Genomic DNA, 25,835 nt, shown 5'->3' with positions numbered 1-25,835 from the left:
CGTCCTCCACCGACAACAACGAAGCATCCAAACACATAACAAAAGTGCTCTGTCAATTGGACACTGCGTTAGAACTCTACATTTCAAATGAAAAATTAGTCTTACTGTCTGTTGCTAATATCAGTCCTCATGATGACTTAACTGTAACCTCTGCTAAAGCTGGAAATCCAACTATCCTTGTTTATTTGGACTAGTCCCGAAAAGACAAAAGCTCCACAGCAGATAGTCCGGTCCAGTCCTCCTCTTATTGATGGCTTATCCAAGACTACTTCTGCTAATTATCCAGGACATCCGAGGCATTAACAACCAGCTATGTTGAAAAGAGACAGAGCCTTCATTATAAGCTCCAAGCGGTCCATGCCGTTCTGCATGATGTGATTCTGTGTTCCCTACAATCCAACTTTATATGAGGATTGGTCATAGGTAGTTTATTGAAGTCCACTACAACTCTGCCCGGCATAGGCCTTTCTCTCTCTGCTACTGCATTGGTGTTTACGACGTTCAGCTATACAGTTCCCTTTGTTTCAGCCTCTTCATTACTCGCAGCAATGACATACTCAAAATCCCTCCGCACCGCTGATGATATTAAGCCTTTGGTTAACCAGGAAAACCTCACTTAGATTAAAATTCTGCTTTACGAGAAACACTGGTCAAACTTTCCCACTTTCCCTGTATAGTCCCCAGCAATACTGAACACGCGCAGAGAGATAGATTTGCTTTGACATCATCATGCATACATAATTAGCCATGTGCTTGCCGTCTGAGGAGATAAACAATCCAAGCACCGCAGGACAGTGGGTGTAGTAAGATAAGGCAACTTTTAGTTTATATTAACGCATTCTCGCGACATATCTTCTAAGTTACACAAAATATAATATGCAAGTATTCAGTATTTACTTATCTGGTCATTTTGACCAGTTATATTTTTATCTGCTGGACTTCCGCCATTTTTGCCGGCCAGTGACCGGCAATCGCTGGCTAACAGAAACTCAGGCTTAGCAGCCCCACGTAGTAAGAATGGTACAATCTTGGTCACATAACAACATTCGACTATGAGGTTCATAGTTGAATCAGACTCCTCCGAATCGAATCGTCAAATCGCTGACTATTCCAGGTCACCCCTACTAAACAGTTAAAGTAAAGTAAAGTGCATTGTGGGCTGACTCATGGTGCAAACCAGGAAGGGCACTTTTAACAGCTTTTCTCACCCATTATGAGAAATTCATCCAGGACACCAAACCATAATTTTCTGTTTAGTAAATACACCTTATGGAGTGAAGTTTTTATTGAACAGACTCCTTGATTGAAAACAAGAAGTAGGGCTATGTTATGGGTGGTGGGGGATGGAGTTTGACATCACAGGAGTGAGCTCAGGCAACTGTACTCACATCTAATGGCAGAGAATAAATGTGGTCCATCGCAAGTAAGCAGCACAAAACATAAACAAGATGCAACAGTGGAACAGCAACTTCCAGCAGAAGTTACATGCTTCATTATGTAGCAGTCTTTCATGTAAGAGACAACAAACAAGCTGTGTCGGTCATGTTGGCCCTGTCTTGTTGGAAAATAAATCTTCCCCCAAGCCGTATTTCTCTTGCAGACTGAATAAGATTGTACTCCAGGATTTTCCTATGTTTTGCCGCATTCATTTTTACAAGCATTTCAAGGGCCAGCTGCTGAGAAGTATCCTCACAGCATGATTCTGCCACCACTGTGCCTCACAGTGAGAATGGAGTGCTTGTGGTGATGTGCAGTGTTTGTTGTCTGCTAAACAAAGTGTGTTGTCTGATGGCCAAAAAGCACCACCTCATCAGACCAGAGAGCTTTCTTCCACTTCACCATGGAGTCTCCCACATGCCTTTTAGCAAACTTTTGTTACGACTTAATCTGAGTTTTCTTTAACAGTGGCTTTCTCTTTGCCACTCTTCCCAACAGCCAATAGTTTTTGTATGTAGAGTCTCTCCCATCTAAGCTGCTGAAACTTGTAACTCCTTCAGAGTAGTCATAGGTGTCTTGATGGACTCTCTCACTAGTCTTGTTTTTGCACGCTCACTCAGTTTGTGAGGATAGCCTGATCTAGACTGATTCCATTTGTGCCATGTCTCTTCCATGTCTTGATGAAGGATTTAACAGAACTCCTGGGATGTTCAGTGCCTTGGAATTTCTTTTGTCCATTCCATTTGTATCCATTCAAGTGTTCTTTTATCTTCATGGTGTAATGGTAGCCAGAAATACTGATTAGCCAGTGACTGGACCTTTGAGACACAAGTGTCTTTATACTGCTATACACTTGAGACACAGTCACTACACTCAGGTGATCCCAATTTTACTGATTGTGAGACTATTAGCAAAAATTGGATGGACCTCTGTTGAATCAGGTCAGTCACTTAAAAGAGGGTGATTTTCACTTTAGATATTTTTATTTAATTGACATTACTTTTTATAAAGGGAGGTCAAAAAGCCTAAAGATGTTGACTATGATTGATTTGTAAAATCAAAAAAGGAGTAAAACATCAAAGAGGGTGAATAATGTATCATTGGTAAAGTGGTAATTTTTTTATGTAGACATTTTAGTGCACAACCTCGACATATTGCACTTAAAAAACACATTTTTTTTACTCATTCTGATGCTTGGTTTCAGCTTAAGCAGATTACCTCCACCTTGTCTACATGTTTTAGTGCACTGGTTGCCATCATGTGACTGGCTGATTAGATATTTGTCATAACCATTAAAGACTTCTTACTGTCATTCAAATGACTCCTTGTGGACATACAGATCTGAAGGACATGTCTCTCATGATCCTGCGGACCAGAGGCCCTGCCAAGCTCCCTGATGGCTACAAGCTCAGCATGCACATCACTAAAAGTGATTCAGATTGTATCAGAGTCTTCAAGTCTGGATCCCCTGGATCTAATACCGCTCGTGAGTACATATGAAGAGTGAGAGAGCTCCCGCGGGGATGATGAAACATGAATGTAACCCAGCTGGCTGATGTTTTAACCTCTCTTCTTCATCTGTTTCCAGCCTTGAGTTACCTCTACAGCCTGTTTGTGCAGTACTATCCTCTGGTTCTGAGCGATGAAGTCTTGATTAAGGAGGTGCCTTACCCTGGAGGAAACGGAGAACTGGAGTTCTATGTGGAGGGTCTCAGGTTTCCTGACAAGGACTTCGATGGGCTCATCACCATCAACCTCAGTCTGTTGGACTCAGTTGCAAGGGTAAAATCTGCTTCATCCACAGTTTAGCTGTCTATATTTTGTGTTCTACCACAACCTCCAATTTTGTTTATATAAATCATCTTTTAAACTCTATTTGAGGTGTTAAGAAAGATTAAGAAGCTAGAACTTCCACCTAGTAGTTAAAAGCCTAGACAAGAAGTGTCACAGTTTATCAAAAGTGAAATAACTTTTGAACCATAAATCTTTGCCTCTTACTTTTTTTTTCCTCTTGAAGCTAGCTGTTGTGCCTTCCCATTGACACTATGGATGTCTTTGAATCCCTTGCGGCAGCATTTTCAGGTAGCCTGGAACTCGGTTGACTTTTGGGGACTTTAATGATTAAATCTACACCAGTTAACCTGATATTGAATGCTTTTTTATCAATCTAAATCAATTACAATAAATTATTACCGCTAGCTTTAATGCTAACCATCATATTGTTTATCCTTTGTGAGGGTCTGTCAGCAAATGGCAGGCTGTTCTGTAATCTGGTCATGCTGCCCTAATAGAGCATAATAGAGAGGGAGAGAGCCTGTGATGTAGTCCTTGTGTTATTGTTATTTAATATTTAGCAGTACAACTCACAATAATCAGCAGAAAACAACTTGAAGGTCACAGAGATGCTGTACATTGTAATTCTGTTTGTTGAGCCATGTTCTGACTCAAATATAGGTCTAAAATAATTTGCTAGTCTGCACAGTCAGTCCGAAAAGTTCACACAGGTATCAGATCAGTACTTGGTACTGGCTGATACCCAGCACCTTGGTATTGGTAAAGGGAAGGAAAATGTTTTTGAACATCTCTAATTGCATTACAAAGAGGAGTGTTTACAGTTGTTGCATGTGATCTCATGTTTCTTCAGGGTATCCCTGAGACGCCTATCTTCACCGACAGAGTCGTGTTTAAAGTGGCTCCTTGGATCATGACACCCAACACCCTCAGGCCTGTGGAGGTGTATGTCTGCAAGTGAGAGCACACAGATGAATAATAAAGGAGTTGGGGGATAAATATGTCAACATGGGGACAGTTTTACACATTCATACTAATTTTACACTCATTATGTCAAAACATTGTTCACAACATCTATGGAGCTATGCTTCTCTTTGTCATTTGCTTTGGAAATAAGAGAATTGTAAGATTTTGGTCATTAACACCTTCTTTGTGTCTGCACTCATCATTCCAGAATAAGGGATAACGAGCAATTCCTCCAAGAAATGAAAAACATTACTGAAAAGAGTGGATGTACTCTGAAGATTCTCCCTGAGTATAAGAACCGAGGAGATCGCTGGATACAGGTAACAAACCTCATAAGACAATCTTATTCTTTTTATATCCTTGCTCTTAGAAATTGGAATTTTATTGAATGGTTACTTTTCAAAGACTGAAGCTTTTTTTGCCTGTCATTTGAATTGTCGTAAGTCCAAGAGAGCCCAATTACAACTTTTTTTGTTTCTCTGTTGTGAAATTCAGGGTGTATTTTGTAGAGAACAAGTCATGACAGATCTGATAATCTATACCATCTAAAACCACTTTTACTATAACAGTGGCTTGTGTTTCATCACTCCTACATTATGAAATCTAACAGGAAAAAGGAGTGAGTGAAAGCTTCTTGAAAAGGAGAAATATGTGCTTCTTTGAAAAGGACAAGCTTGAAGAAGCCAGTTGATTTCACATCCACAACATCCTGTTGAGAAAAAAGAAAAAGAAAAAACTATAAAAAAAGATGTGTGATTCAAAATAAATACAAAAAAATGACTCATGCTCTCTACTTTTTAGGATGAAATGGAGTTTGGTTACAGTGACGCACCTCATCATCAGTTCCCCGTCGTTCTGGACTCTCCTCGAGACAGAAAATTAGGTGACTTTGCATATGATGAGCTGCTGGTGAGAAACTAACCTCTGTGTTCCTGAAATCAAACTGTATCAACATACTTTGTTTTAGCGTATGAAATTTTGGTCTCATTTAAAATTTTCTCATAATGAGGGAGAACAGCTGTAGTTCACTGCGAGCTACATGTAGAGCATTCTGGGATCACTTGCATTGCAAACCAGGAAGGTCACTGTTATTTTCGAGCGGGGGGAATTTTTCACTGGGTTTTGTGGGGAAAACCATCAAGATTTTCTTTAAATGTAAAGTGCGTTACAAATAGAATTTATTATTATTATTATTATTTAGTTTCTCACAAATCTAACTGTTCATAATGGGCACTTTTAATCCTCTGAGACAGATGTAGTCATGTACAACAAGAAGAGACAAAAAGTTAAATAACTTATGTAGTAGCCACTTACTTATTTCCTCTGGAAGCCCTTTAAGTCATTCTAGTGACACTACCCATGCCTGTATAGACCTTACAGACACTTCTCAAATGAGTCTTGTTAAGTTGATGTGCACAAACTTCAGGATACGAGAGAAAAAATAGAAGGAACTGAAATAACTTTAAGGGAAAAATAATTTAATTAATTTTAAAAAAGATTAAAAATAGCTGAATATTGTGTAATTAAAAGTATTGAAAAAGTGGTATAAATGAGTTAAAAGTTAACAGTGTAGATTGGCACACTGAATAAAAAATGGCATAACTGTAGCAAAATGGCCTTAGAAAGGTAAAAAGGGGTAAAAATAGGCAGAAAAATACAGTGACAAGTGGTTAAAAATGGCAGAAATGGGTTACTGAGGCAAAACTGTACAAAAAGTGGCAAAGAAGTAGAAAAACCAAGCATCTAAAGTTGTGAAAAGGGGTTAAAAAGTAGCACAAATAGGTTAAACATGGCAAAAAGTTTGAAAAACATGTAAAAATGGGCGGAAACAATGATTACAATGGTTCTTAAATTGGTATGAATAAGTAATTTGAACATAAGAACCCAGTAATAGTTTGACACTATACTGATCCAACACACATGTATTGAGATCATCAAATAATCACAGCTTGGAGGGCCCCTTTCCTGGGTTTTTCAGGGTCCCAACCAATTCTGTGGGCAGGCCTGGGTTAAGGTAACGGTTAGGAAACCAAAAGTGACCTCCCAAACCTCACTACAAAACATTTGATAAAGCAGAGTAAACAGTCTGCTGACAGGAAAAAGCGTATCCTCCCTTACAACAATCTAACAAAACAAATGTAGCTTACATAGCTCTGTAAGCTACATAAGCTACATAGATAATGGAGCTATGTAGCAAGCATAGCTAGAGCTAATGAGGCATATGGCTATCTATACGAACAAAACTACAAAGCTAACAGTTGCTTTAGCTTATGTGGCTATGTTAGCTATAGCTATGTTTGCTAAAGCTAAATGTTGCATATTTTAGCTTTAAGTGTTTGATCTATAATGGAGTGTTAGCTCTACTTTAATGCAGATAACTCATCAGAGACTAATAAATTTAAGGACACTGTGATGGGAGCCGGTTTGTCAGTGTGGACAAATTGTGTCTTTTTATTGTTGTAAAATATGAAAACTCTATACACCACGTACTGCATATGTGATTGGCCAATAAAGCTCCAACTACACATTTACTACCAATGGAAACAAAGACTTAACAGTGAAAATCTTAGATAAGATATAGAATCTGTAAAGAAAGATTAATATAGGACTGAATTAATCAGCACAAACCAAGAAGGGAGAAAAGTTATTGCTGAAAGCATGGTATTTACATTTATCTGGAGAGGATATTTAATCTTTTTCACCTCCTCAGGGCCCTGACTTCGGCTATGTCACAAGAACGCCTGACAGTTCAAAACCAAACAGTCTGGACTCTTTCGGTAATCTAGAAGTAAGTCCTCCAGTCACTGTGAATGGAAAACACTACCCCCTGGGTAGAATCCTCATTGGAGTGGCCTTTCCCACGTAAGTTCATAACCGTTCCAGAGTTGATCCCTGACTTTTGAGTTCTATGTTAATGATGAATCAGCTCTCTGAAAGCTCTGTTTTTATTCTTAAAGGACAACTACAGGACGAAACATGACCCAAATTATCCAGGACTTCCTCTGGGCTCAGAAGGTTCAGGACCCGGTGGCTTTATACTCAGACTGGCTCCTTGTTGGACATGTCGATGAATTCATGAGTTTTGTTCCTGCACCTGACAGAAAGGTAAAATTCCACTAACACCTTTCACAGCTGAGGACTAACCTAGAGGACCCAGATGCACACAGCAAAATGGCTTATATGAAAGAAAGTCATCAAAGATTGTCTGTAAAAAATCATCCTAAACAAGTGAAGAAAAAGATAAGGAGTTCATGAAAATACCAGGACTTTGCCATTATCTTTCAGCTATTCGGAGCTGATGCTGCCATGCTGCTATCAACATTGACTGTGTTTACTTAGACTTTAGTATTCTGATATCTTTCAAGTTTTTTATGTATCCCAGTTTCTGCTTCTGTATGTATATGTATACGTTTTTAGAGACAAGTATAAGCCTTTATCCCAGTTTTGAGGACCTTGTCATGCTACCTGGAGAACTCCAAAGGAAAAGTGGATACAGTGGCATGTATACACCTTATCCCATTTGCTGGATGTGACAAACTACCTGCCCAGGTGCGACTTTAATTTAACTGTTAATGTCACTTTGGATCCTTTAAAGGGTCAAAGTTGGATTGATGGCACTCTGTAAGCATCGTAATACATCTATCAGCATGCCCTGGGCCTAAAAAGTGAATACACTTCTGGTGTTCCTCTCAAAGTAAAAGCTTAAACTTTTCTAGGTTTACTGAGCTACCTGTATTTTCCAAGACAGTCTGACTGCAGACAGTTCGTGTCTGACAACCACAATCGCAGACCATTCCTCTGAGATGCTGTACACCTCAGAATGCACTGCAAAAATGATCAGTCAAGATTTAAGAAAAAAACACTTTATTCTAGTCTGAATCTTCTCAACCCTCCTCTCAACCTAACAAGCATGTTTTTAGTGGTGGGAGGAACTTGGAGTACCTGGAGAGAACCCCACATGCACAAGGGACCTCCTGGCTGTGAGGCAACAGCACTAACCTCTGTGCCACAGTGCAGCCCGAGTCTAAATCCATATTAAAACTAAACCATAAAATTTAAAACCAGTCCATATATATATAGAACATACATCTTAATGTTTCTACCGAAATCACAACCAGGATGGCAAGTATGATAACTGTCACCATTTATCAAACTGTCAGCACAATTAACAGTGAGTCAGGGTTACTGCATATTCTCAAAATCAGTCTTAGAACATTCAGGACCTTTATATGGGTCAAACAAAGACATTTTAACATAACTTTTGCACCGCAGAGCAAATGGCAATCATCATAACAAAATTATGTCCTTAATGCCAAAGGAAGACAAGACAATCAAAAAGAAAAAAGAAGAATAAAAATTAAAATAATGATTTGTTATCTCTCAACCATCTCAGTTCTACATCAGCATTTTTTAGTTAAAGTATCTTTTAAAATTCAGGCCTCAAAAGTAAATATTAGACCTAAGATCAACCCGGTGAGTAATTTAAGCAAATAACAGAAAAACATGGAATAGCAAGCAATCATGTTTTCTATTGATGCTTTTTGTGTGATTCTTAAATCAAGCAACTTGAGTTTGTTACTGAATCTTGAAACAAGATCTTTTTTGATGAGACTGTGGGTGAGAGAACTAATGTAGCTTATTTTAAGAGTTAATTGCTTAGTTTAAGGACTTCCTGACTAATTGAGACTAAAAAAGATATGATCATGCTTGATTTAAGATAATACTTAACATTACACACTTAAAATAAGAAACTAACTTTTAAACAAGATGAATTATCTAAAACTGCTTAATCTAAGTTTATAAATCTAAGTAAGCACCAGATAATTTGCAGTGTGGAAATACATGCTGAAACTAAAAAAAAAAAAAAAAAAGAAAAAAAAAATTTAACCTTACGAAACAAAAATGGATTAAACTTGTGTTTAGGGTACGGGTAAGGGCCAAAAACCTGATTACAAAACGTTAGAGGAAAAGCTTGTCTTCCATGAAAACAATAACGTAGCCAGCGTAGCACATGTAGCTCCATTAACTGCATAAGCTACGTAGATAACTGAGCCACTTAGCTAATGCAGCTCAAGCTAGGTTCACAAAGCAGTTAAGTAAGCTACATACACTCCTGATCAAAATCTTAAGACCAGTTGAAAAATTGCAAGAATTTGCATTTTGCACTGTTGTATCTTAAGAAGGTTCTAAGTAGACCTTCATAATGCAACAAGAAGAAATTGGGGTGAGACAGAGTTTTTTTTTGAGTAAGCATTTTATTGAAAACAACAATTAAACTGAAATAGGCTGTTCATCAGCTGATCAAAAGTTTAAGACCACAGCCTTTAAAAGCCAAAATCTGCGCAAAAATGTGGATTCAGTGTCATTTTCTGTCAGGTATTCACACTGCTATAACCTCCAGATGGCAAAAGCAAAAAATCTTTCTGTCTTTGAATGTGGTCGGAATGTTGAGCTGCATAAGCAAGGCTTATGCAATGTGCCATCGCTGCTGAGGTTGCAGTAAGACAGTCATTTTGAATTTCTTAAAAGCTCCTGAGGGTTATGGAACAAAAAGTCAAGTGGTCAACCCAAAAAAAATTTCACTGGCGCTGAGCCGGGGGATCCGATTGGCTGTCTGTTGAGACATGGGATGATCCTCGACCCAAATTAAGACCGTTACTGGTGCTGACTGCAGCCCAATAACCATCAGATGACATCTGTGAGGGAAGGGCTTAAAAAGCAGAGAACGTCTTCAAAGACCTCACCTCCTTCAGCATCACAAAATTGCCCGTTTGGACTTTGCAAGGAGCACCAAACACATGACATTGAAAGGTGGAAGATAGTTTTATTCTCTGGTGAGAAAAAAATTAACCTTGACGGTCCTGATGGCTTCCAACAGTACAAAATGCAAATTCTTGCAGTTTTTCAACTGGTCTTAAGATTTTGATCAGGAGTGTATCTCCGTCATCTGTGTAGCTAAGTCAGCTTTAGCTACATTTGCTTAAGCTCGCGTTGCTAAAGCTCACATTGCTAGAGCTAACTTAACTATAGATCATGGAACTACATAGCTATTGTTGCTAAAGATAAGATCACAAAGCAGCTATGTAAGCTTTGTGGGTTATCTATGTAGCTATGTTAGCTTTAATAATGTTTGCCAAAGCTCGTGTTGGTGAAGCTAAGTTAGCTACATTTGCTTATTTAGTAACATTTATTGTGTAGTGAGCGTAGCTATTTTAGCTTTAGCTTGCGCTAACAAAGACAAAGTGAGCTACTGTTCTTGTAACTCCTTCTGAAAGGGCCACTACATAATTTTATCCTTGATTAGAGCACAGACCTTTAGTCCGTGATGTTTGCAATGAGATTATTTCTCGAATGTAATCCCAGTCGTTGTTTGCTCATGAAGAAATTTGTTTCTGGGACAGTTACTTAGTGAAAGAAGCCACTTGCATTATTGCTTTGCCCCATCTAGTCTTGGAGCCTCTCCTAAACTTTCTACAGGATTAAAATTGATAATAATAATAATAATAATAATAATAATTTAAAAGATCAGTATTTATGCCTATAATTTTGGGATCATCCTAACTCCTTGCCATCCTCTCAGTTACACTTTCTGCAGCTATTTTTCTCATCTGTGCATTAGTTCAACACACATTTTAAATATATATAAAATTGTTATCTAAGAGTGACCTCGCTTGTAACAACTTTAATAACCTCTGAACAAGTATGTTAACTGTCTTAATAATTAAAAGTGAGTATGTCTACAGTTTTATTTTGTGTATCATCAGGACCTTTTCTTGCAAAAAATGTTCTTTTCAAATAAAAGGTGACATCATAACATTATTTTCAACCGGGAACTATTAAAATGATCTAGTTCATTTCAATCTGTGTGAGTTGAGCACATTTTAGGCAAATTTGCACAAGACAGAATTACAGTCGGCCTGTAGTGCAAATCTCTCCTCCTGTTGTAGAAAAGAGTTGGATATACCTTGTCTAGAATGTGGTGTTGGTGCTAAGGCAAAAATAATCCAAAGTGGTCTCATTTTTCTCAAATTTAAAAAATGAAACATCACAGAGGCCTGCACAAATGAGATGGAGTGATCAGAAACTGGGATACTAGTATTTCTTATGTATGAAGGGATATGAATATTTAGGTTTCTCCATGCACGATTCTGACATCCATGTAAACACAATCCCGGTTGGATTGTGGGGCATCCCTTGTCTGTTGTGTTTCTGTGCACAGGGGTTCAGGCTGCTGCTGGCAAGCCCAGACGCCGGCTACAAACTCTTCAAAAAGTTACAGAATGATGGGCACGGTAAATCCAGGCTGTTTGAAGGTATGTCTGTATTAAGGTGTGTCGTTAGTAAAACATCTTCTTTCATCTACTCTTTTTTAACTTAAAATTCCCTCTGCTTTAAAAAAGATCTGGAGGAAGAAAAAAAATTATCAGTTGATGAAATACTTGCTGATGAGGGTCTCCAAGCTGAAAACAACTATGTGCAGGTGAGTGGAATTGACTCTGGCATCCCAGATAGTTGAAAACAGCCATATTCTAGGTTTTAACCTTGATTGTGGGGTTTTGGGGTGAAACTAGAAAAGAGTAGTCAGATGTGGGACTGGTGTTGTGTTCCTACTGACTGTATGCATAAGATGGCTCTGAGACAGCAGGAGTCATACTCTGCTTTACTGTTAACTGATTCTACACACATTCACAATATATTAACATTTTAAAAATGATGATCCAACTCAGCTCACATGGGTTTAATACAAAATTTAGCAATGTAATGCCAGTTAATGGCATATCCAGTCACAAGATGGGGTCATTTGTCCAGTTTGACACCGTATAGATACTTATTTACAGTTAGTACAACTTCACTTATTTTATATTTTTATGATGCCAGTCCTTCAGTAATGGTCATGGATTTGAGATTCTAATGGATGTAAAACTGTATGTTTTTAATTTTTACGGTTTGAAATCCCTAAAAGCCTAATCTTTCACATTAACCACCCAGTAAAAGTACCTTGATGCTCTTTACAGTTGTAAATATTGTTTATCAGTCACAGGAGATGCTGGTTAGTGCAGCCTCTTTATGGAGAGACTGGCTGGCGTTAATGCAGAAAAGCGAGGCAAAGAGACAGTTTGCACCATATGTTTTTGCTAATTTAGAAAAAAGAAAAAGCTGAAAAAAATGAATAATGTGCACCATAACCACCTTCTCTTTAGAGCTGCATCGACTGGAACAGAGACGTACTGAAGAGAGAGCTGGGCCTGGAGGACGCCGATATCATCGACCTGCCGATCCTCTTCCAGCTTGTGTTAGATGGAAAGAAGCTCAAAGCCCTGCCTTTCTATCCTGACATGGTTTGTTCAGAGATATTTCTAAGCTGGAATGAGTTTTTTTCCATTTAAAGAGGCATAAAGGGCTCATTCTATGTGTATTTCTAGGTGAACATGATTGTCTTGGGGAAAAACCTCGGCATCCCTAAGCCTTTCGGCCCCAAGGTGAACGGAAGCTGTGCTATAGAGGCTGAGACGAGATCCCTGCTGGAGGGCCTGGGTCTAAGCTGCACGTTCATTGATGACTTCGTCGCCTACCACAAAAAGCTGGGAGAGGTGCACTGTGGCTCCAACACCCGCAGGGTGCCATTCGACTTTAAGTGGTGGAACATGGAGATGTAAAGAGGGCCTTTACTATAAATAGAGATGGGCTTTTCAGTATGCTTAATATTTTAAGAAAGCAAAGCACCTTTAAGTCATAGGGATGGGGATTATTTTACTTTTCAAAGCCTTCTTCTATCTCACTAAAAATCAACCAGTAATGTACAAGTTAATCCCAAAGCTAATCTTTTATGGGTTTTTTTTTATGTATGGCTCTTTTTCTACAATTGTTCTTGCATGGCAACTGTTAGCCTTAATGTAGTAAACCAGAGTTTATCTCTTTTGTTTGCATCTTCATCTTTATTAAACATTTTTGTCAGCTTTATTTACAAAAAGGATGAAAAGCAATATTTACAAAGAAATCTTTTGAACAAGGGCTTAAGCAGACTGTGGACAGGAACAGAAATACAATCACTTTAACTGAGCACATAGATGATTCACTCCCAGTCTTTGTGGTTTCAAAACCAACTGTTGTGCAAGCACAGTTAGATGAATGGTACCACATAATGTGCTATAATGACATAAAGCCACAAGAGGGCACACTTCATCTACTCAAGCATTTCCAAAGTCCAGAGGAAAATCATTTGAAACAATGTCTTTAAATCATTTTAAAAGGCTAAAATGCTGTATTTTATTACCAAAAATGTCTCTTCATGGTTTGTTTCTATACCATTTTTCTGTTGCATCAAACGCAAAATGCTGCTTTGTTCTGTTTGTAGCTCTAAATAGTTTGAAAGTCACTGAATATTTGTTGTTTTGCATTTGGACCACTGCCTTCAAACTATTTGTACTTGTACAAACTGTTTAAGGATAGCAAATGTAATTGCAATAAATCTCATATTCTTCAAACTAAAATGAAGCATTTGCTGTTCTTTTTTGGTAACAAACCAAAGACAAGGAAACGCCTCTCTGCTTGGGGATGTGAGCTGTTTCAGATTCATGTGTACTGTGTTTAAGAGTCCACACAGTATCACCATTCATTGGGGCAGATATGTATGAATAAATACATACCTGCCTAGTTTTACATTCAAGCAACGCAGTGCCTTTAAATATAACCCTCGTTTAAAACAGCTCCAGCGACACAATCATTAAAAAGGCAACTTCAAGACGAGTCACAGTGTAATTCCTACTCAGCAATGAATCAGGTATTCCAAAAGGTCAGCATTTTCGAAATATCTCCAAAAATGTAGTGCTTGATTCACAAACATATATTATACATTAGAAATAAAATTAGAAACAGTGGCATTTGGCTCTCTGATCAGCAATGTGCACTGCATCTGGAGATGTTGGCTGGTTTTCAGTAAAACACAAATTACAAAGACAACACCTCTAAGTCAAGCATGGCACCACTTTACAGAAGAGAGGTTTTTGGCAAGCAGATTTACACCATGCACAGTACCGCTGTATAAACAAACAGCCTTACAAAGACATCAGAAATCAACATGTGGTGTGCGACAGAGGAGAGATAGAGAAAATAAAATCTTATCAGTAGTACCTTAAGGTGTGGGGTTAATTATAGACTGCGTAACAAGTGGACATAGCCTGTTGGTATTTAAAAGTGAAGCAAATGTGGAGCTGCCCCTCAAAATGCATTCTGTTTCATGGCCAGCAAGGGGAGACTTTGTTGCACAGAGAAGCTGAATTGTATGGAAACTAATGAGAACTTTTGTGCAGTCGATTCACCCTCAAGCAGTAAAAGATTTAGGTCCTTGGCTCTCAACTGGTGGATTGAGACCCAAAAGTGGGTAATGAAGCCATTTTCAGAGAGTTGAAAATTTGAGCCTGGAAAAAAGTGCTGCAAAAAGTCAGTGATACACTTCTGTTTCAAAGAATATGTCTCCATGTCTTTGCTCTGTCACATTTTGTTCCATTATATTTGCCATTATACGGAGGTGGTGGTAGATCCTCGCGCTATACCATTTGAGAACCACTTCTCATGTCGTGGCAATCTGTGATTGATGCCGAAGTGGCCTCAAACAAGATAGGGGCTTAGTAATATGTTCCCCCTCTTTCCAAATAAGGTAATTTCTGGCTCCCAAAGTACAACAGTTGCCAGTTGTCAAAATGCCAAACCTGAGTCTTCAAAACAGTAGAATTCTAATTAATTCACCAGACTCACAAAGTCCCCATCTGGATCTAAACCGAAAGCTCAAATGATAGCCCAATACTGTACAGTTGTGTTACATGGTCCATAATCGCTAGCAGTGAGAAATGTAACAGATCCTACCGGAATATTTATATATGAACAGCAGAGGGACAATGAGTAAAATCAAGATATGCTGAGTGGTAGTTAAAAATCAAATTTGATCTTGAATTTGACAACTAACATAAATAATAATAATCGTTAGTTAATGTAAACTATTTTATCTTATCTTACTAAAAGGCTCTATGAGTTTCAGTTTCCTTTCACCGCCAATAAGGAAGGCTATCTGGAACTTTAATTTTGAAGGAGACAACCAGAAGTGTTATTCTTTGGTAGAACTGTTGATGAGCTTTTGACTGTGGGTGAGCAAAATCATGTTTTGACAGTCTTGTTCGTACCCTGGAGACCCAGGGTCCCAAAGAGTTCACTTCAAAACATTAGAAACAATAGCTAAGGTTATTGATAAAGAAAGCTAGCTAATGTTAGCAATAGCTAGCTTAAAAATAAGAGAATTAAAGAACATAAGAGGTCGCTTGCTAACTTTGGAGTTTAACATTAGCTAAAGCTAGCTAACACTTTTAAGAGGTATTTAGTATTAGAGAGAGTTTGCTAAAATTAGAGATATCTTGCTCTTGATATCTTGTAAAACAGAATGTTAGTTAATATTACATTTGTTAATAGAGCTAGTAACTGTTATATTAACAAACTAACTGTGTCGCAGGCTGCTAATAAATGTGACAAGAAGAAGCCGTTTGGAGAAGTAATATCAAGTCCAGTAGCACCGTTGGTGAAGGTTTGGATTAGAGCTAGTTAGCCAACATTAGAGACAGCCGACTTTTATTACAGCAATTGTATAACATTAGAGATGGATGACTTATATTATGAGTTAGCTAACAATGGAAATTGTTCGCTCAAGCTAGTTAGCTAACATAAGAGATGGCTCACTTTTCTTAGAGCAAGAGTTTTCATTAGATATAGCTTGGTTTTCTGAGAGGAATCAGCTAAGATTAGAGATGGTTCACTTATAATGTGAGAGTAAGCTAATATAAAAAATTGCTCACTTAATTAATTAGCTAGTTAGCTAATATTGGCAATATCTCACTTGTCTTAGAACCAGTTAGTTAACACTAGAGATGGCTCACTTCTATCACAAAAGTTAGCTTACAATAGAAATAGCGCACTTATGCCAGTTAGCAAATAATAGAGATAGCTCACTTATCCAAAAGCTAGTTGGTTAACATTACAGATTGCTCACTTATATTAAAGCTAAAGTTAACATTAGCTATAGCTCACTTCAATTGCTCACTAAGAGTAGTTAACTACCTATAAAATAAGTTAGCTGCTATTACAGCTGGCTTGCTAACAGAATTAGTATGTTAACATTACTGTCAGTAAGCTTTTATTACCGTGTGCCCGTTAATATGAGAGTTAGCTAACATTAGAGACGGTTCACTTTTTAAGAGAGTTAGCCAACATTAAACATCACTCACTGATGCTAGTTAGCTAACAAGACAGCTTACCTATAGAGACAGCTCATTTATATTACAACTCGCTATAGAAAAAAAACTAAGGCTAGTTAGCTAACAAGAGGTAGTTTCTCTGATGCTTGGGTGAGGATATACAGTAACATTTTTGAAGATGAGTTTGAAACAAGCGGCAGGAAGAAATCAGGTGGATTAAAAACACAGGAGGTGAGTTTCTGAGGTTCTGATGACTGAAAAGATTTATATACTTTGCTGCCAGAGGAGGGGGGTGAGAAGGGGGGGTTGTTGTATATATCATTTTTGTTTTTTTCCACAAGTATAGCAGAGAGGACTGTACTTTTGTACTTTCCAGTAACAGGCAGGAATGCAACTTTTTTGGATACCATCCACCTTTTAAAAACCACCAAAGAAAAAAAACATTGGTGATAGTTGCATTAGAAAATGAAATAAAAATATATGGGGTTAATGTGTGACATCAGGACGGCTATGTCCACTTATTAATACAGTCTATGGGTAAAAAACATGTTGCTGGTATGGGTACTAGAGTATTACAGCCTTGCTTAAGTATCATCAAAGTTTTTCATTCTTGTTTTTACAGACTTAGCCAGGTGCAAGCACTGAGCCACCCATGAGAAGTACACAACTTTGTCTATTGAAACATGACAAATGAACCAAATCTGCCATAAAACAGGACAAATATCCACAGCAGAATACTTAGAAGAAGAATAGACTATCAGTAAAACACAAAATGTTGCTCAAGAGACAGGCACACACACCTGGCCAGGACCACAAAGGTTAACCCATGTACAAAATCACAGTGGGATGGGACGATGACATTAAAAAAACATTTTCCTCTTTATATTCTTCTCTGTAGACCTTTCTTTTGCATTAGGCAAACACTGGCTGTTTGATCTGTCTTGATTTTTTCACACCAATAGTAACCCCTTCTTTAAACCTTGATCTTTGACAGGAGACACACAACATTTGAGTGTAGACTCAGTTTCCAGAGAGTACTGGCCTGAAGAACAAGCAGGCAGCCGGACTTCTTCCAGCTAACAGGTGACAGGGGAGACATGATGCTGCATGGGCATGGACGTCCTGTTTCCTCTGCTTTGAGCATTCACGAAGGGTTCCACATGGAGCTGGATGAGGGCGACAGGTAGGTGCATGTCCACGGAGCTGGGTATTTCTCTTGACAGGCAGCAGATCCATGCCAAACATACAGAGGAGGATCTGTCAGTCTGTTGATCTGGCCTCTAACCTTGCTCCTCTTCTTTGTCAGCAGTGGAGATCACAGGCCCTTGGCTTGCTTTGGGTAAAAATATCCTCCTATGGGAATGCTGTGACAAAATGGGAGGGATACAAAAGTAAAAAGCTGCAGTCAAAAGAGAGGTTTAAAATCTAAAAGGAAAGTAAGGAAAGAACAAAGGAAAGAAAGTTGTATATTTTATTATTAATGTCAAACCTGAAGATGGACATCAATGGTAGGGATCAGAGGAGTCTGGCTAACAATTCTGCAAACCAACATGGAAAAGGGGCTAGTTAAACAGATAAATATAACATCAGAAGACCAGCAATGTAGTAGAATGTGAAGGTCAATGAAGAGTAATTAAAAGCCACATTAGTTGACAGTTAAGTTATTTTTGAGGGGATTTCTTAAGCAAAATATAGGCCAATGGGCTCCAGAGGGATTTGATACATTAACCACTTCTTGGCTAATTTTACTGTTAGCTCAGAAGTTTCTCTTCAAATTAATGGTTAAGCGCACTCAATTTCAAGCTCATGGAAATGTAATCAGAAAAGTTGTTAAACGCTACAATAGATGTTGTCGTTTTGTAGCTCCTGTACGCCCCACCAGGCATTTCCATGTCGAGTAGAGAGCAGATTTGCCGCTTCTGGTTTTGAATTGAGGGCTCTGACGATGAAAATGGCAATCAATACATTGTATTAAGTAATCAGCAAGCCAATGTTTTGGTTTCATGGATGAATTTCACATAGTGAGGGAGAAAAGGTGCTGACACATCCTACTTGACATCTTTTGTTATTGTTTGGAGTGACAGTCCATACGTGGTCGATTATGCATATGTTAAGTCCCAGAAATCAAGCTATTACCTACAGTCAAAATGTACATATTTTTACACAAAATTAAAAAAAAAAGGGCCAGACAAAATTATTGGCACCCTCAACTTAATATTTGTTTGCACACCCTTGGGAAAAATAACTGAAACCAATGGCTTCCTATAACCATTGACAAGCTTCTTACACCTCTCAACTGAAATTTGGACCACTCTTCTTTTGCCAACTGCTCCAGGTCTCTCAGATTTGAAGGGTGCCTTCTTGTAACAGCAATTTTGAGATCTCTCCAGGTGTTCAATGGGATTTAGATTCGGACTCATTGCTGCCCACTTAAGAACTCTCCAGCGCTTTGTCTCCAACCATTTCTTGGTGCTTTTTGAGGTATGTTTTGGGTCATTGTCCTGCTGGAACACCCATGACCTCTGACACAATAAACGAAATAAACATGTGTATACCAAAAACATTTGTAAATGTAACAATTTCTGGGAGAAATGGTATATTTTCTGGAAAATACCAGGGGTGCCAATACTTTCATCCATGACTGTTTATTTGTAAGAAATATAAGGGAAGCATTTTATTGTCAGAGTTGAAATATATAGAATCGTGTATATTCATAAATTTACTTTATCTCATGTAAAAGTTGGACAACCCATTGGTGACAAATTTGTATTGTGAACCCTGCCATGTGATCTGTGGCCTATCATAAGTTGAGTTTATCATCTGTACATCCCTATTCTGAACCCATGGATATTCAGATTAGAGCAGTGAGCAGAGACTCCTTTGTCTCCCTAATTAATCACTTAAAATTTAATCAGAGGGAACATTTGTCCTTGTGACTTTCTAACACATGAAAGTGTCACATCATGATTGATACAGAGAAGTTAGTCTCACCGACGAGAACTTGTGCTCCTGTGACGGGCGCTCTGTCTTGGTCTGGCCGTCTGTCCCCTTCGGCTCTGATGTCTTCGCCGGATCGCTTTGCTGCTGAAGATGAGGAGCTGCCGAGAAGGAGACGACAGATGTGAGGCTGTCATGGCTAATAAACTCAAACGTATATTGCTGCCAGCTGTTCTTGCCAAAAACGGATAAGCATGCAAAAGATTAATGGTTCAGAGTGAGTCATTATAGATTTGGAAAAACAGAATTTGCAGCATAACAGAAGTTGTGTGGGAATCACAGATAAGTTTGCAACGTGGGACTTTCAAGGGAAAGTAAACTTTGTTTAACTCTCCAGACCCCAGTCCAGTTAAAGAAAGTCGCTGTAGTTCACTGTGAACTTTCACTTAAATAAGCATTTTCAAAATAAATAATAAAGAAAACAGATATGGGAAACAGACCTAACTGTGACATGGTTTAAGGTTTGGAAAAACACTCCTTAATATGAATAAATCTTACTCCATCCTATCCATACATTATCTTATGTACATCCATTAAAGAATGAATCCCCCCAACCCATAATTTCCACATTTATCGTCCGTGCTGTGCTCCCCAGTGCCACAGTTTTGCTCCAATGTAGGTGAATGATCAGGCACACTGGAAGCACTGCCCAACATAGTGCAGCCCTGATCAGCTTGAGACAAGAGGGCAGAGATCACGGGGGAACTGTGAGTTCAAGCAGAAATAGTATGTCAACAGTGGATTATTTTGTGGATTTGCTGTTAATTCCAGCATGATTCTACGAATTTATTGCTTCTGCCACATGTAAGTACATGACAAAATTAAGGTTATTGTTTGCATCATGTAAAATTCAGTGACAGTTAAATATTCCTCATTTATGGTGCCATAATAGCTCTGTGACCTACTGACCTCCAAATGACTTGAAGCTCATGCCACAAGATGAGATGTAATGTTTATATAGTGATGATTTTCTGTCAGGAGTCTGTGCATTGTGTTGCAATTTGAAGTTGACTGTATACTTTGCATGTTTTTCTGGCTGTTTAGATCGATCTGCTCAATGTAGATTGATGCAGTTTGCCAGCAGCCAGCCCCAAAAATATACCTGCAGTGCATCCCCAACAAAGAAGAGCAAAATGGCACTTCTGGGACTTGGTGGACCAGAGCATGGGCAGCGGAAACGCTTCAAATGACTAATGTTTTTGCCGGCAGATCCCAGTGCATTCGTTGTACCTGGAAACTGGAGGTAAGAGGGTCACCAAGGTGCTTGGTAGGGGTGGGAGATGGGGGAGACTAACTTCTCTGAGGGTTTCAAAATTATATTTGCATATACCTTTATAGGCCTCCCTAAACTATTGCACTCACTATATTGTTAAAACAAGTGTCTTTTTCAGGAACCACTGCAATAAGTAGGCTGTTCCAATTGGGATATTAGCAATAAAACTAAAAATCTATAATTCTTGACAGAAATGTATGTTTTATATGGGCACTAGGTTGAGGTTAGATGATCTGAGACCAGCCCGACATAGCCCAGGATCCCAGTCCCTCTTCACAGGCTCAGGCCAGGTCAGGCTTGAAGGGAGTCAAAGGCACCCTGTCAGACATAGCAGCAAAACTAGATTTTCACCCTAGATTTCTAATATTTTTTATCTGTTTTTCTTATAACAAATGGAGTAAGCTAGTACAGGCAGTCAACTCGAGCATGATCATTTCACACCTGACATGCATCATAGTCAAATCATATGACACACATCCTCCTAATTCAAGATTTCCAATTTCTTGCTCTGCACTGCAATTGCCAGCTTTGAATCAGTACTGCGCTTCAATCCACATCCACCCCAGCATCCACCTGTAGACTTTGACAGGTGGTTTAAGATGTTATCTCATCACTCCTCAAATTCTGCATGTAAAATAAATCTTCGAGGAATGTTGAAGTTGGAGGCTGATGCTGCCATTATAAGTACTTAAAATGATACAAATGTGAGTTGACTTACTGAAAAACTTCAGAACAACTTCCCTCAGTGCAGACTCGCTGCAAAAACTATGAGATAGTGATGTGCTGCCTTGATCGGCTGGTCACATTTTTCAAAATTAAGAAGCTTTCAAGGTAAAGTGTTTAATATTGAGCTGTCAAATATTTGTCTCTGTGTTAACACAAGTAAGAACAAAACAGATATAATTAACACACAGCTCTGTACTTTTTAAAACAAGTTATCAAGCTCTGCAGAGCAAGGAAAGTGAAAGAAAATCAAGGAAATGTTGTGTTTGGCTCCCCCTATGCCTTGTTATCTTCCTTTTTTCTTGTTCCTCACCCATCTCAATGTGGACAATGGAAAGGAAAATTGTAATGGGGTAAAAGCTTGGGTGCTGTCAGGGCTATAATCATTTCTTTTGCGGACACTTGATTGCATCGTGTGCAGTTTCAACGTGGTGTTAGATGCTGCAAATATTTCCTATTTAACACACTAGACCTGTAAAAAAGCAATGTCAGAGGCATTACATATCTGCAAATGCTTCAGAAAATAAAATAAACAGTGGTGGTGGAGATTTGGTGGGATCTGGAAGATTTTCAGGTTTCACATTGGGCCATGGCTTTCTTACACTTAGGAAAGACTGCTTTAGGATGTTCAGATCAAACAGGAAGCCAGTAGTGTTAGTCTTACATTTGCCCATCTAGATTCCCCTCAGTTATTGTGGATATGTAATACAGCTGACCTGTGGAAATGTGTGTTTCTCACACCTTCAGGCTTTTCATTCATGGAGTAACGTGAGCTGTTGTTTTCTCCTACACTCACCTGAAAAACATTCCTGGCTGCCACTGCCGGTATTGTCCTCAGACACAGAGCTGTACACAAAAGAGTCTTTCTTGATTGGAGTGATACAAGACACACTCTCCTGTGGGAGGAATAGAAGAAGACTTTTTTCATGTACAACAAATAACAAGGGCATGCAGTCAGCATAACCACAGCTTTACTCCAAGACTGTATTTACATTTTTTGTCTTTTTTAAGATTCAAAATGCTGCCAGTGAAGTAAAGGCATTAATATGTATTACTTTGCAGTACATTTTCAGACTTGTCATTTCGGGGATATGGTGCAATCTATCAAACATTCTCACATCGTTTGTTGTTTTGAGAACACAAAACAATAGATAAAAAACAAGTGGATTTCCCCAGAGAACAAGTGGAATGATTGTTAATAGAATCAGCAGTGAGACGCTGCCGGCTGCTTTGAGTTTTGATGTCTGCACTTCAGTAGTGTTATTATTTTGTCTGGGTGAAATAAAATGGTCTGTTGATATATGGAGTAAACAAAAATTACAAACGCATCGTTTCATAAGGGATGCCCACAGGGATCTTATGTGAACTGTAACTTAAATAAAAGATAAACATATCTCAGTGCACAGTTATGTTCAAGATCATTGGCATCAGCCTAAAGAGCATCAGGTTTATAGACACACCTGGAAGGAAAGGTCCCTAATGCCATGAACACCTGTCTATGCCACAGATGTACATCACCTTGCATAAGAGCATCTGCTAAATGGCATTGTTACTGTAATTTGGCTGAATTATTTTGAAAATATACTATAAAAAATTCTGAGTCTTGCTTTACATACTGAACCAATTTATTTGCTTATAAGCTTGTTAGAGGGGACCGAGGCTTTTGCTTACCAATGAGCTCTAGATTGACATGTAATCATTTATTATAAAATACACTAAATTAAATTACAACTCCAATTCCAAAAAAATTGGGGCACTGTGTACAGTGTAAATAGAAACTGAATGTAATTATTAGCAAACCCATTTTATTTACAATAGAAGACAAACAACATTTCACATGTTGAAACTGAGACATTTTAACTGTTAATGAAAAATATCAGTTCATTTTGAATTTGAAGGCAGCAACACATCTTAAAAAAACAGGGACAAGGCAAAAAAAGGCTGGAAAAGTAAGTGGTACTAAGGAAGACACCTGGAGAAGTAGGTCAGGTTCACAGACAACAGGTCAGTCACATGACTGGTTATATAAGGAACATTTTAGGGAGGCAGAGTCTCTCAGGAGTAAAAAATGGAGAGAGGTTCACAACTCTGTGAAAAACTGCGTCCAAAAATTGTGGAACACTTTCAGAAAATGGTTCCTCAATATCAAATTGTTAAGATTTTGAATATCCCACAATCTACATTACGGAGTCAGAGAATCTGAAGAAATCTGTGTACGCAAGGGTCAAGGCTGAAGGTAAATATTGGATTCCCGTGATCTTTGGCCCCTCAGGCAGCACTGCATTAAAAACAGGCATGATCCTAGGGTCCTGAAACAGTCCAGAATCAAAACTTGAAATTCTTTTTGGAAACCACTGACTAAAGAAGAGTAGATTATCCAGCTTGTTATCAGCGCACAGTTCAAAAGTCTGCATCTCTGATCGTATGGGGTTGCATTAGTGCCTGTAGTGTGGGCAGCTTACACATCTGGAAAGGCACTATTAATGCTGGAAAGTATAGAGAGGTTTAAGAGCAACATGTGCTCCCATCAAGACAACATCTCTTTCAGGGAATGGCTTGAATATTTCAGCAAGACAATGCTAAACCACATTCTGCATCCATCACAACAGCATGGCTTCACAGTAGAAGAGTCTGGGTTCTGAACTGGCCGGTCTGCAGTCCAGACCGTTCACCAACAAAAAACATTTGGAGCATTAAAAAAATGAGGACAACATTCCTCTCCCAAACCTCTTGCAACTGCTCTTCCTCACTTCCCAGATGTTTCAGACTGTCATTAAAAGAAGAAAGAATGCTCTAAATGTTTGATAGCTACAAAACATTTTTTGTACATGTGTCAAATAAACTCATTAGGTTGCACACTCTGAACCCTGCTATATGTTTTATCAGCTGACACAGATGTTGTCTTCATGTTGTTTAAATACCAAATGAACTTGAGCTCCTGTTAGTGCCTATGGGTCTGTTTGTCTCAAAACAAGGTGTGGAGGCACAAATCTGGCATATCTTAAGGAAACGGAAAAAACATGGCTTTAACCGTCTACAAGCTTGTCTCAGATGGAAAGTCCAAAAAATTAAATTGTGCAGCCTGACATCTAAACTCAAAGGGCACGGCTGTCATACTTGTCAAACATTTATGTCTAAAACCCAAATGATATATCAGGTTTTTTTTTTTTTTTTTTTTTTTTTGGAGTCAACCTTTCAAGGGGGTTTATTTGGTCCAAGTCTGTAATTTTACAGTTCATAAAGAGATGACATGAACAAACTTCTGTGGCACATAAACACAACTCACAGTATAAGGCTGTGGCGTTCGCCACTAGCAGGGAGTTATTGTGTCCTAAGCAAAACAAACTTCCTAAGTCTCTGTTTGATCATGTCTTCATGGAACAATGCATGTTTGTTTTAGTGCCACACACTGGTAAGCCACAGCACTCTCAGCATGACTTCCTTCCATCACTTAACTTTTTTGCTGTGTACTCTCACTTAATGTTGTGTGTAAAACATAAGAGTTCATAGCTTTTTCATAGTTTGGTTTCTGAAAGACATAACTGCAGCTGGCCATTTGATGCTGTACCACAGTCTTGACATGCAGCAAGCCTGACATGTGGGATGGGGCAAGGACCCCTTATCACTGCTGGCAGCTTCAATCTGATATTGAGCTCACAGGTGACTGATCAACATAAATTCTATCGGTCCTGTCAATGTGTCTGGAGATTTTTGTATTCAACAAAGGCATTCTTTTGTGTGCAATGACAAAGTTTTCACAGTATTGTTTTTTTTTTCTTTTTGCTTGCTGAAGTGTTTTTAGAATGCTTAACATCAGAAATACAACTTAAATCAATTGATCAATGTATCTGTGCCCACCCACCAGTCCAGTTTCGTACTCGTCCTCTCCCTCATTCTCCTCCACCACACTGGCGAAGCTGCTGGCATTGGACGAGGAGCGTGAAAGGTCCTGAGCCTCGGGGATGGACGGCGCCCTGCAACACATGGCCATACTACACGCCTGGGTCACTCTGACCGCACAAACAGACTGATTTTATCTGAGTAACACCATTTTCCCCCTCCACTTACACTTCTAGGATCCTTATAAATCTTCATCTCACAGCGCCCAAAGCACTTTCCATCAAAATGACAGCTCTGTGTTTGTGTCCTTGCCAAGGTAACATAATCTTTTAAGCTGTTTTAAGTTACTGCAGCTCTCCTGATTTAATTAGAGCTGAGATTCTAAGCAATACTTAATTGTAGATTAGTGTAGATCAGACAAAATGACAACAAACAAATGAGGTTAAGTGCTGCCTTAAGGCTATAAACATAACTAGCAGCTTCATCAGCAAAACAATGACAATTTAATCTTTAAAATTACAGACAAGACTTAGTCTTTAATAAGCTTTTGTCCACATCTGTATATACGT

At 38.6% G+C, this 25,835-nt stretch overlaps 2 protein-coding genes across 8 annotated transcripts in view; one reads left to right on the top strand and one right to left on the bottom strand.

The window, feature by feature from the left end:
- The window catches only part of LOC121504654 (protein-arginine deiminase type-2-like), a 28,845-nt gene extending 15,218 nt beyond the window's left edge, over window positions 1–13,627 (top strand). Inside the window, exons 6-16 of one of the 2 annotated variants that reach the window (XM_041779642.1) lie at window positions 2,777–2,923; window positions 3,026–3,219; window positions 4,082–4,185; window positions 4,403–4,514; window positions 4,996–5,103; window positions 6,905–7,056; window positions 7,152–7,299; window positions 11,414–11,507; window positions 11,595–11,674; window positions 12,396–12,533; window positions 12,618–13,627. In XM_041779642.1, the coding sequence (XP_041635576.1) occupies window positions 2,777–2,923; window positions 3,026–3,219; window positions 4,082–4,185; window positions 4,403–4,514; window positions 4,996–5,103; window positions 6,905–7,056; window positions 7,152–7,299; window positions 11,414–11,507; window positions 11,595–11,674; window positions 12,396–12,533; window positions 12,618–12,851 (1,511 nt within the window). In that variant the 3' untranslated portion in view covers window positions 12,852–13,627. The remainder of the gene's footprint in view (window positions 1–2,776; window positions 2,924–3,025; window positions 3,220–4,081; window positions 4,186–4,402; window positions 4,515–4,995; window positions 5,104–6,904; window positions 7,057–7,151; window positions 7,300–11,413; window positions 11,508–11,594; window positions 11,675–12,395; window positions 12,534–12,617) is intronic. The other variant, XM_041779652.1, reaches the window with a different exon arrangement.
- Window positions 13,628–13,865: 238 nt separating this feature from the next.
- Window positions 13,866–25,835, bottom strand: part of rap1gapb (RAP1 GTPase activating protein b) — a 246,310-nt gene continuing 234,340 nt past the window's right edge. For all 6 annotated transcript variants that reach the window (XM_041779604.1, XM_041779621.1, XM_041779630.1 and 3 more), the window contains 5 exons: window positions 25,289–25,418; window positions 22,223–22,322; window positions 19,425–19,531; window positions 17,923–17,971; window positions 13,866–17,797 (listed from right to left, as the gene is read on the bottom strand). In XM_041779604.1, coding sequence (XP_041635538.1) covers window positions 17,963–17,971; window positions 19,425–19,531; window positions 22,223–22,322; window positions 25,289–25,418 — 346 coding nt within the window. In that variant the 3' untranslated portion in view covers window positions 13,866–17,797; window positions 17,923–17,962. The remainder of the gene's footprint in view (window positions 17,798–17,922; window positions 17,972–19,424; window positions 19,532–22,222; window positions 22,323–25,288; window positions 25,419–25,835) is intronic.

Source organism: Cheilinus undulatus, linkage group 3 (assembly GCF_018320785.1).
Source record: "Cheilinus undulatus linkage group 3, ASM1832078v1, whole genome shotgun sequence".
Lineage (NCBI taxonomy): Eukaryota > Metazoa > Chordata > Actinopteri > Labriformes > Labridae > Cheilinus > Cheilinus undulatus.
The sequence above is the reverse complement of the archived record's forward strand: the minus strand, read 5'-3'. Positions and strand labels throughout refer to the sequence as shown.